The 12,076-nt window shown below is 41.5% G+C and overlaps 1 protein-coding gene across 1 annotated transcript in view; it reads left to right on the top strand.

Moving 5' to 3' along the window:
* LOC149451867 (uncharacterized) overlaps positions 1-12,076 on the top strand; it is a 55,898-nt gene that overhangs the window by 28,920 nt on the left and 14,902 nt on the right. The window contains exon 16 of the mRNA XM_089690044.1: positions 11,960-12,039. Within this exon, the coding sequence (XP_089546170.1) occupies positions 11,960-12,039 (80 nt within the window). The remainder of the gene's footprint in view (positions 1-11,959; positions 12,040-12,076) is intronic.

The raw sequence follows: 12,076 nt of genomic DNA, 5'->3' as shown, positions 1-12,076 counted from the left end.
GTGGCTCTTGTCTCTTAATGGATCAGCTCACAGTCCTTACCAGGAGCACTCATTCCCCTTAAATGAAACTCTTCAGACCCCAGAAGAAAATCTCCTCATCCACCTGGCTGTTGTAAGAGTATCTCAGGCCAAGATATTCAGAGACAGATAAGTGTACTGTTCCAGGGAGTGACTGCCCTCTCCCTTGTAGGCACAGGGGGTGTAGAGGTACTGTCCTATTCATGTAGCTTTAAAAGGTGAAGCTGCTTTCAGGCCTTACACTGGGCTAGTTTCTTCCCCTGCTGACATGCTGTCCTTTCCTGTAGAGTGGAACAGTGGAGGTCCCTCTTTCCAGCTCCCAGCATGTAGGAAGACCCCCTTTCTCAGTGGACCCCTCCCAGGCTCCACACCAGCAGCACTTCCTAACTGGCCCTCCAGCCCTAACCTAGAGTAACCTTGCTGAATCATACCCTGGCTTCTAGCAAGCCTGTAACTGCAAAGAATCTATACTAGAGGGCATTATAGGAAGATTAAAGAGATGAGGAACCTGAGAGGTTTGTGTTTTAGTGAAGAACTAATGCAGTGTATGCTGATAGTGGTCTGAACTCATTTTCATTCTAATTTCCAGATAACTTCCCCCTCCATCACTCCATGGGGCTACTGGCTGTTCTTTGGCTGGTGTGTTGAATGTCTTTCTGTTTATTTTTGACTTACAAGTGTTGCACCCTCTGAGTTAGCTAAGTATAGCTAGACTACAATTTTTAGACAGGGCCTGAATAGCAGCCCAGGTGTAATAGCCAGAGTGGGTCCAAATTGTGGTCAGAGCTGAGAGGATTTGTAGACTGGCTCTCTGAGACTTCCCCCTGCATTAGAACTTTGGAGAAAGATCTAGAAGCAGTGTGCGGAGGTAAGGAGTGGTTGGTCTGTACTCTTAGAGGATCCTGGCCTAATCCCCAAAAGGAGGCTTGGCAAGGGGCTGGAACAGCCTTTAAGAGTACTTGAGCCTGCTCAGTGAGGAGGAGAGTGTGGGTGGAAGATGGAGAAATAGGCTGGAGAGCAGGAGCCTGGGAGAGGGCCAAATGGGAGAAGGGCTCATCTCCAGGCAAGGAGTCTTGGAAGGAAAAAGCTTGGACCCTCACTGGCCCCCTGAGAGAAGACCACCTGTGCAGCAGAAGAGGAGCGGTCCAGCTAGAAGGCCTGGTAGCAGCCACCTTATCAACAGCAGAGCAGGAGAGGGACAAGCGAGTAAACCTGCACCCCCTGGGCCACATAGGGGAAATAGCACAACTATCTGGGACTATTGTCTTTTAAAGGGACAAGCACTGGACTTCCCTGCTCAGGGATTCCCCCAGCACAGCTAGATAAAGGAGTATATGAGGTCTGGGGTGGTACTGACTAGCTCTCCAAAGAAGAGGATTTTTTTTCAGCAAAAATTTGTAAATAGTTATAGGAAGTTCCAATTCCCTCGGGCATTCCATAAACCCCTTACCCTATCCCCATTCAAATCCCCTAATAGAACCTCAAAACAGAGCTCAAGGATTGATTACTGTCTCCTAGATGTAAGTCTGTATGGAAAATGTATGTTGGTTGGCTGTGCAGGATTATAGGGGAACCCAAAACTATTGCAACTCCTAAGGGGGTAGTGCTACAGAAGCAAGACCATCAGTAGTGACTGAAGGAGAATTATAGTGGAATGTAGTGTTTATGGTAGCAATGGAGATCTTATGGCCAGATCCACTCACCTGCCTCTCATCCGAGGCCCAGAGCTATGTCAGTTGGGTGGTATTACTCACCACAAAATAGACCATGATTGGCTTGATAGCTAATAACTCATCTTCTGATTATTGAGAAACATGGCTTTCAGGATCTGCTTTTAAAACAAATCTGGTTGTCACCTTTTAATTCACCTACATTTCCATTCATACCTGGATTAAAGATATATCCAGTTGCTGTAAGAGGTCAGGAAGGCTTTGGGTTTTTTTTTGGCATGTTGATACAGATTGGACTTTGTTTATAATTTTATTTCTGCCTTCCTCTGGATTGGTTGGAGTGTAATGGGGTGTAGGCCTCTCCAGTTTTTTTCTTTGAGGATGACCTTGATGGAAACAAAGTATTTTCCAAGTGTAAGAGTCTGTATATATGGGTTCCAGGCTCAGAGGCAAGTCAAAGGCAACTTTCTCCCAGGTTCTTTCAGGGAATTGTGGAATGCAATTGAAATGCTTCCTGAGATGCTTGAAAAGCCTTTGTTGCCTTCCTAATGACCTGTATATGGCAATAAACATACCCCAGACATAGTAGAACTGGTTGCGCCACATTAACAATAACACAAAGTGCAACACAATCACACATTTCCACAAGTGGTCAAAAATAAAGACTCCTCAGATGCCTCAATGAATGATATCTTCATCAATGTGGTGGCATTGATGGATGGTGCTAGTTGGGACAGAAGCTGGCTTGTCCAGCTCCGTGTAGACTACAGAAATATGGCACCAGTCTGCACTCAGAGCTGGAACAGTGTAAACAAGTTGGTATATCCAGCTGTAGGTATAAAAGGCTACAGCTCTCGCCCACCACCCATGGGAGAATCCAATAACATGTTTCACCCTTCTTAATCATAGAGACCATTGTGACAAAGTCCCACATGGGCAAAACATATTAAAGGATTCTCCCACGGGTGGGGATGTGAGCTGAAGCTTTTTATACCTACACTTAGATTTACCAACAGTCCACACATTTCCACAGACACACGCAATCTGGAAAGCCTTCTAGGAAGAGTTGGAACTTTTATTGCTGTAAAGGTGGAAGGGGGGAGGATGCAACTCCATTTCAACTGCTTCCTGTCCTCCCAAAACCTATAAATGGCAAAAGGGAAGCAGTGCCGGTGCGGGCTGGTGTACCTGTATGTCAACCTTCATCAGCGGCTCCTGCACAGCTCACAAAGCGAGCACCAAGGAGCCCAGTGTGTCACCCGGACACAGTGGATCACATTACTGCTGTGTCTGGGTGTTTTACCTTGTGATGGTTGCATGCAATCACAGAAAGTAATTGAAACCAAATGGAAATATCTGCTGTGAGAGCAGAGAGGACTGTTGCTGCAGCCAGTGAGTGTACAGAATCATGTTACAGTGCATGTACACTCACAGACTGTAGTGCCAGCTGTAACAATCATTCACACAGGGAGAGGCATGGTTCTCCATTTTGCTCCAAACTTCTGCATTTTGGTATTTCTCTTAAACTTCTATGCAACCACCTGAGGGGGGAGGTGTAGCAATCGTGCACACAAGAGCCAGGCACGGCCCTCATTTTGTTAAGATTCTTTATGTATCCCCTCATTCCCCCTCCCTCAGGAATGCGTTCAGTGTACCTTGCTAAGGGGGTGTCTATACAATCCTCTTCCCAAATAAGGTATTGGCTTGTCTGTTGTAAGAAGATGCCAATTGATTTTTGTAGAAATAGGCTGTTATGCTTTGGGTGTAAGAGAGAGAAGTGAGGATCTCCTGCGTTTTAATATCTCGCAGAGAGAGAGAGAAGAGGATCTCTCTGCCTTAACATTGAAACTAGCAGTGGGAGATCAAACCATCCTTTTGGTCATGAAACTTGAAGCTGCTTAAAACCAAGGCTGACTGGCAAGTACTTTAACCCTTTAAACTCCTTTATGTTATCTCTTTGCTGTGCTATTGTTCTCTGTATATTTATATATATATATATATATATATATATATACTGTATATTTATTGGTTACATCTTTCTTCTGTAAATATTTCTACTGCACCCTTTTGACCTTTTAGTAATAAATCTTACTTTCTGAAAGTGTTGAACTGTTTCTATAGCTCTTTAATGTAACTTATGAATCCCTGACGCTGAAGAGCGCTACTATGAGTGTTTAACCCTCTGTATAACCTGTCTGCGGAGATAGCGGTATACCGACGATTAACCAATCATCCTAGTGTATTGCTGGAGTTTCCTCTTTCTCTGTACAAAAAGGAGGTGGTGGCAGTGTGAAGGATTAATTGTGTAATTAACCTGACCCAGTAACAAACGCTTCCAGGCTGCAGGTACATCGATTGTGGTCCAATTAGCTGGTAAATCATTGTGCAGGGTGCAGCTGGGCGTGGCATTGTTACGCACGTGACATTGCGGTTTCTGATTGGCTAGTCCTTCGGTCACGAGTTTGGTGAGAAGGTCAGGGGTCTGACCGCAATCGTCACACCAGCCACCCCAGTGTCCCTGATCACTGCCCCAGTGTAATGCCAATAAACAATGCAGCCAGCCCTTGTCACCTGTCCCAATGCTCACAATAACACCATCATACACCATACCAATGTCCTGATCACCACCATATGCCATACCAGCACCCTGATCACTACCATATGCCATACCAGTGCCCTGTTCACCACCATACACCCTTCCAGTGCCCCGATGAACGTCATACACCATACCAGTGCTCTGATAACCACCATACACCATACCAATGTCCTGGGGACAAATCTCCTGCTGGATCTCTATACTGATATGGACGGGGTGATGTGTGAGGAATGTAAGGACGCCCCATTGTTTGATGGAAATTAAAATTATCAACCTACAGAGGACTGAATTCAAATACACCTTGAAAATCAAAGTGAAAAAATTATGTGACAGGCTTGTCCATTTTGCTGAAATTTCAATGCAGCAACTCAAAATGGTATTCAGTAGTTTGTATGGCACCCAATAAACATTAAACCTGCCATGTAGTTGCAATGCATTATTTCTAGTCAGGGCATCTACCAATTGGCACTTGAAGTTATCCTGTCAGACATTTAAGAAATGACGGGTCTTTAATGAGTGAGCTGTTCCTTCTGCCCAGTCAATGCCCTACCTCGTTACCATTTCTACCTGTGACAGGAGAACAGACTCCTCCTCATCCTTCATGTTAAGGTGCCTGTAACATACCCCCAATATCAAGTTCCCATTTGTTCCTATTCCTTTGAAGCTCCACCCACAGAGACTCTACCTCCTCCCTTGTCCCATTTGTAATGTCATCCTTCACATTCACCAATAAATCATTCTTGATATACAGGCAAGCCCCTCCTCCTCTTATACCCTCTCTGTCCCTCTGATACAAGGAATACCCCTGGATAGTTGACAGCCAGTAATGTGAGCTGTCAAACCAAGTTTTTGATATTCCCACAAAGTCAGAATCTATCTCATGCATCAGCAGCTCCAGTTTGTCTACTTTAGTTGTTCTGTGTGTAACATAAATGTAAGATTCGAGTAGCTGAGATGTGACGTGATCAGTAGAAATACGTCATTGTATATCTAGTTTAGTTCCATGTTATTGAAGATAAGTGATTAGTATTCAGTCAGAGACATGTGTTCACCAATTAGCATCCGAAAGGACAGAGCAGCTTCTAGGCTGGAGGTGACACCTAGATGCCAATAAAACGTTGTCACCTATGTAGACAGAGTTTGCCACCTTCTTGAAATCTAAAAGAAGAGCTCCAGCCTTTTTGGCTTCGGGAAGCAACAGGAGACCAGGAGAGGACTCTGATCTGTCTGCCAGCTCTGACTTATACCCACAGATCAGAAGGAAGTATTTTCATCTCTCTGCAACTAATATTTTAGCTTTTATGAAAGATGAAATAGATTCCTTTTATCTGACTTGGTGATTCAAACCATTCCTGGTCCAATCGACTTTGGGCACCTCAGAACCCAGAATGTCCTGTGGGCTGGTACAGGAACACCCCCCAGGGTTGATTGGCCAAAGGCTAATGTCCAGCCTACGTCCATATTTCAATAAATTGAGGACCTGAAATATGGACGGTGTGATTCGTACGGAGTCTGTTCTATTTGACTGGCGAATCACAGACTTTCTCTGACTTGCTCCAGTCGCAGGATAACTCGTGGTAAAATTTTTATTTCTGTTTTTATTCCCTTTTATTTTATAGTGAATAGCCAATTGTGTGTCTTTTTGTATATTCTGTAACTCTTTATACTTTGTACATATTTTATGCACTGCCCACTTTCGGGATATTAAATCATAAAATTAATAAGTGACTTCTGGGTACTAAGCTCGGGCTCATATCTCCGGAGAGATAGTTGTATTGAAGTGTCTTTATATTCTCGGTCAAGCTCATTGCCAATCTGTATGTAATTGCACTGTGTGTTGGAAGATTGCATGCAGATTGTAAAGTAGCGGTTCTGCCAGATGGAGATCTGTGTGTGTGTGGTGGCCCAGCAGACCAGTCTGCAGATAAACTGTTGGGTGGTGGCAAGCTACCGTTTGTGGTGTGTCTGGTGTGGGGGTGTGTGGACAGTGGAAGAGTGATTAACACCGAGGTTCTAGCTTGTAGGATAGCTGGAGGAATTCTAGAAGGGTGTGCCAATTACTAGACTGCTCCCCAACCCTTAGAGTGCACCATATTGTATATAAGATTCGTATCTGCCTGTGTGTGGTCAGCCAGCTGGATTGGAGTGGAGTCTCCCTCTAGTGGTAGCCAGAGGCAGTGCGGGCTGTGAAAGTGTATCACAGCCAGTCTTATATGTTCAAAGTAAGTCCCCCTCATTCCCTCTTTACCCCAAGCCTCGGTTAGCTAGTCGCCATGGACGTGCATGTGTGGATCCGTGACACTGTGGCTGTAATTTTGTCCTGACAAACTACTAACCCAGTGTTTAGGTGTTATGGTTATACTACCGCTAATGCCTCCATTAGCACCCTCTGACCTTCGCTCACTGCTGGCTACACTGTTCAACAAATTTTTATTTTTTGCCAGTTTTGGAAACAAAAGGATCCATTTCTTAATGAATTTCACATTCTGAGTTCAAATATAACAATGAAATTTGTCAATTGGCTCTAGTTTTTCTGTAAACGGAAAGTTTTCTACTATAGGCGTAATGACTACATAATGCACAATAATTATATAGATAGATGTCTTTCCACAAATATAAAGCAAGTGATATGACTACATAACAAAGCCTAAATGGCAGAATATATTGCATAGGATTACCAAGAAAAATGATAGCCATAAGCTAAGTTGAATCATTTTAATACTTAGGATTCTCACTAGTTTTGTCTTCAGTTTGTGTCGGTTTTGCTTCTCTTGGCTTTTCTCTTGTATTCGAGGAAAGGGCTATCTCTTACAACTGCACGTGACTACACGCTTCAGGTTCTTCCTCACTTGACTCAACCACGAAGGATTCTGGTGCTTTAGGAATTGGTAGCCCCTCTCCATGAGGAACTGGACGTATTGCCGATGGAATATTTGGATAGTGCACAGATAACTTTTTCTTCTTATTTAGCCCTTTTACAATTGGAGGCACCATACAAAAGTAACAATTACTAACATGATCTGTTGGCTCTCTCCAAATCATTGGCACAGCGAGAGGCATAGATGCCTTTTTTCCATTCAACCATTGCTCCAGTGCCGTCCCACAAGAATTGCAGCATATATGTGGTGCCCAGCTCTTGTCCTGGTCTCCTATCTTGCAGCCAAAATACAAGTTGTAGGCTTTCTTAATCATTCCTGTTATCCTCCTTTTTTGTGAGATAAAAGTTATTTCACCGCAGATATTGCAGAAATTATCTGCTTTATTCACACAAGTTCGAGGCATTACTGAGTAGCCTATATAAGCAGAAAACGAAATGTAAAGACGAACTCCAATCAGCTACAGATACTGCAGCTTTTATGCAGTGAAGTGATGCAATTAAAGGCTAATATTGCATCATCTCAGTATACATGACATTTTCTATTGGTCACCAGTATCAATTGCGCAATATGCAGCTGAAGTTGCATCATCATTTTGAATGGCTTACGTCATTAGATGGGTGAATATATCATGGAAACTAGAGCCAATCAACATTTTTTAGGGTCATTTTCGTTTTCAGCACCCCAAAATTATGTAACATTAGCTAATTTTATGCCCAAAACCTTTTACCTGTTGAACAGTGATCGCTTCCTCTGATCCCTCCCCCCGACACCTAGTTTAAGGATCTGCTTATAAAAATAGTATATCAGACTAATCTGGATGTCACCTTTTAATATACTTACATTTCCATACCTGGAATAAAGGTGTATCCAGCTGCTTTTAGAGGTCAGGGAGGAAGGAGGGTTTTATGGCATGTTGAACTTTGTTTATAAATTTCTCTGCCTTCCTCTGAATTGGTTGGAGTCTAATAGCGTGTTTTCAGTTTTTTCTTTTGAAGAAGACCTTAATTTAAAACAAAAAAAAGTATTCTATAATTGTGTCTTTGTAAATGGGCATCAGGCTCAGAAGCAAGTCAAATTAAACTTTTTTCCAGGTTCTTTAAGGGAAATGTTGGATGCAATTGAAATGCTTCTAAGATGCTTGAGAAGCTGTTTTTGGTTTCCTAATGACCTGTGTAGCGCTCACCACCCGAAGGAGCCACTGAATACTGGGATCCCTTTTCCCTGTACAGCCAGTCAACACACATTTTCAGACTTCCACTCAGAGACCAGTCCATGAACTTGTTTTGCTGTTTCATTTAGGGGATAAACAACTTGGATAGGGTTTAGGGACAAAAACTTCCTAATTCTGTACAACGAAGGTAGATCCTGATCTTTCTACTCCAGCCAGAGTGGCACAGTTACTTAACTAATCAATAGCACAGTCTGTGTGAGGAGCACTTGATCTCCTCTAAGGGAACTCTCTTCAGATCCCAACTTAGGAAATGCCCATCCACCTGGCAGTCTCTTGAAGAGTACCCTGGAGCAAGAGATTCCAAGACAGGCATGCAGCACTATCTCAGGGACAACTGGTTAAGTATTGCACCCAGAAACCCTGTCTCCTATTGGCCCCATGGATGTAGAGGTACTCATACTGTCCTTGTGTCCTGTAGCTATGGGTAGACTGCGTTCAGACCTCTCACTGAGCCTGTACTGTAAGGCAGTAGAGCTCCCTCAGTAAGCTTCTTGTTTTCCAGTTGGCAGCCTGAAGGCTGGCCCCCTTTTCTGGTTTTCCTTCCCAGGCAACACAGCAGCACCTTCAGTAATCCATCTTCCACTCGACTCTACACCCCTGTTGAGATGGCTACCACACTACCAAAACCTCAAGCCTGGGATTGGTCAGACTCCTATGAATATGCAGATTCAGGTCTCACTGCTCTGCCCACTAGCTTCTGGAAGGTTCCATGGACCTCCAGAACCAGGTGGAAGCAATAGAGGCACAACCTGCTGAGTCATCGAGCCTAACCTGGACTGACCTGGACTTGACCCCACTGAGACATGCTCACTCCAACTACTGAGTGAGCCATTAAATTCAACTAATTCTCTTGCGCCACTAGAGGGTGCTACATCTGTATATGGCAATAAACATAATCCAGACAAAGCAGGGCTGCTTGTGCCACATCAACAATAACACAATATAAAGTGTCATGTCATCACAAACCTCCATAGACACACTCCAAAGTCATGTGGAAAGTCTTCCCAGAGGAGTTGGAGCTTTGGAATTATGCTTACAAAGGTGGCAGACAAATCCAAATGAATGCCCGTGGTATGGGAATGGGATGCCCAAAAAGATCATATAAGTGTTATGGTCAGGTGTAGAGATGAGCGAATTATTCAAAAATTCGATTCGGCTGATTCGCCGAATTTGCGGGAGAAATTCGATTTGATGCGAATTTATTCACTGCAAATTTAACTTATTAAAAGGGTTTCTAGGCTTCAGAGAGCCTTTATATTAGTGCAGAACACTGTACCTTTAATTTAAATGCCCTTGGAGTCTGCTGGGGAAGAGAAATAATACTGTCAGTCAGTATGACATGCAGATGAGTGCCGTCCATCTTAGAATCACCGCACACTTCACTCATTTGGGCAGTCACGGGGCACGACGAAGAAGAAGAAGAAGAAGAATGAAAAGAAGAAGAAGAAGAATGAAAAGAAGAAGAAGAAGAATGAAAAGAAGAAGAAGAAGAAGAAGAAGAAGAATGAAAAGAAGAATGAAAAGAAGAATGAAAAGAAGATGAAAAGAAGAAGAAGAAGAATGAAAAGAAGAAGAAGAAGAAGAATGAGAAGAAGAATGAGAAGAAGAATGAAAAGAAGAATGAGAAGAATGAAAAGAAGAATGAGAAGAATGAAAAGAAGAAAGAGAAGAATGAAAAGAAGAATGAAAAGAAGAAGAAGAAGAATGAAAAGAAGAAGAAGAATGAAAAGAAGAATGAAAAGAAGAAGAAGAAGAATGAAAAGAAGAATGAAAAGAAGAAGAAGAAGAATGAAAAGAAGAAGAATGAAAAGAAGAAGAAGAAGAAGAATGAAAAGAAGAAGAAGAAGAAAAATGAAAAGAAGAAGAAGAATGAAAAGAAGAAGAAGAATGAAAAGAAGAATGAAAAGAAGAAGAAGAAGGATGAAAAGAAGAATGAAAAGAAGAAGAAGAAGAATGAAAAGAAGAAGAATGAAAAGAAGAATGAAAAGAAGAAGAAGAATGAAAAGAAGAAGAAGAAGAATGAAAAGAAGAATGAAAAGAAGAAGAAGAAGAATGAAAAGAAGAATGAAAAGAAGAAGAAGAAGAATGAAAAGAAGAAGAAGAAGAATGAAAAGAAGAATGAAAAGAAGAAGGAAAAGAAGAATGAAAAGAAGAAGAAGAAGAATGAAAAGAAGAATGAAAAGAAGAAGAAGAATGAAAAGAAGAAGAAGAATGAAAAAAAGAAGAAGAATGAAAAGAAGAAGAATGAAAAGAAGAATGAAAAGAAGAAGAAGAATAAGAATGAAAAGAAGAAGAAGAATAAGAATGAAAAGAAGAAGAAGAAGAATGAAAAGAAGAATGAAAAGAAGAAGAAGAATGAAAAGAAGAATGAAAAGAAGAAGAAGAAGAATGAAAAGAAGAAGAAGAAGAATGAAAAGAAGAATGAGAAGAAGAATGAAAAGAAGAATGAGAAGAATGAAAAGAAGAATGAAAAGAAGAAGAAGAAGAAGAATGAAAAGAAGAAGAAGAATGAAAAGAAGAATGAAAAGAAGAAGAAGAAGAAGAAGAATGAAAAGAAGAAGAAGAATGAAAAGAAGAATGAAAAGAAGAAGAAGAATGAAAAGAAGAAGAAGAAGAATGAAAAGAAGAAGAAGAAGAATGAAAAGAAGAATGAGAAGAAGAATGAAAAGGAGAATGAAAAGAAGAATGAGAAGAATGAAAAGAAGAATGAAAAGAAGAAGAAGAAGAAGATGAAAAGAAGAATGAAAAGAAGAAGAATGAAAAGAAGAAGAAGAATGAAAAGAAGAATGAAAAGAAGAAGAAGAATGAAAAGAAGAAGAATGAAAAGAAGAAGAAGAAGAATGAAAAGAAGAAGAAGAATGAAAAGAAGAAGAAGAAGAAGAAGAAGAAGAAGAAGAAGAAGAAGAAGAAGAAGAAGAAGAATGAAAAGAAGAAGAAGAATGAAATGAAGAAGAATTCCAGTACAGCAAAAAGTGTCCCTGCAGAGAGCTCCGCTATTTCTGACAGTTCTCTGACAGTTCCTTCACATTTACAGCGGTTGAAACATTGTATCTATTTGTTTCCGAATAAAAACATCTGTATCCTAAATGGAAACAAATAGATACAATGTTTCAACCGCTGTAAATGTGAAGGAACTGTCAGAGAACTGTCAGAAATAGCGGAGCTCTCTGCAGGGACACTTTTTGCCGGCTGATCGGGGAAAATTCGATTCGTGCATCCGAAGTTTGCTAAAATTCGGATTCGGTGCGAATCTAATTTTTCCTAATATTCGAAACGAATTCCACTTCGCCAAGTTCGATTCGCTCATCTCTAGTCAGGTGTCCAAAAGATTTGGCCATGTAATGCATCTCCATCACTGTCACCTCCAATGAATTCCAGAGATCTATCTCCAATAAAGCCTTCTTTTTGAATATTTTAAAAAATCTCATGCTTGCATCTGAGAACACTCCTATTACTATCATCTCTACACCTTCACATTCCTCCACTTTGTCTATCTCTTATGACCTATCTTCTTCTTAGTGCATCATCTGACTGGCAATGTATTCCTTGTTGTAAATCACTACAGATACAAATTCCTGAGGAAGTGAACAATTCCTCCTGGCTGCCTCCAAAGGCTATGGACATCGACACTGTTGTTGATTTTCGGTAAGAAGAAATTTAACTTGTGTCCCACCAGCAATAG

This window comes from Staurois parvus, unplaced genomic scaffold, assembly GCF_062004578.1.
Source record: "Staurois parvus isolate SC_StPar_1 unplaced genomic scaffold, SC_StPar_1.0 ptg000512l, whole genome shotgun sequence".
Lineage (NCBI taxonomy): Eukaryota > Metazoa > Chordata > Amphibia > Anura > Ranidae > Staurois > Staurois parvus.
The sequence above is the reverse complement of the archived record's forward strand: the minus strand, read 5'-3'. Positions and strand labels throughout refer to the sequence as shown.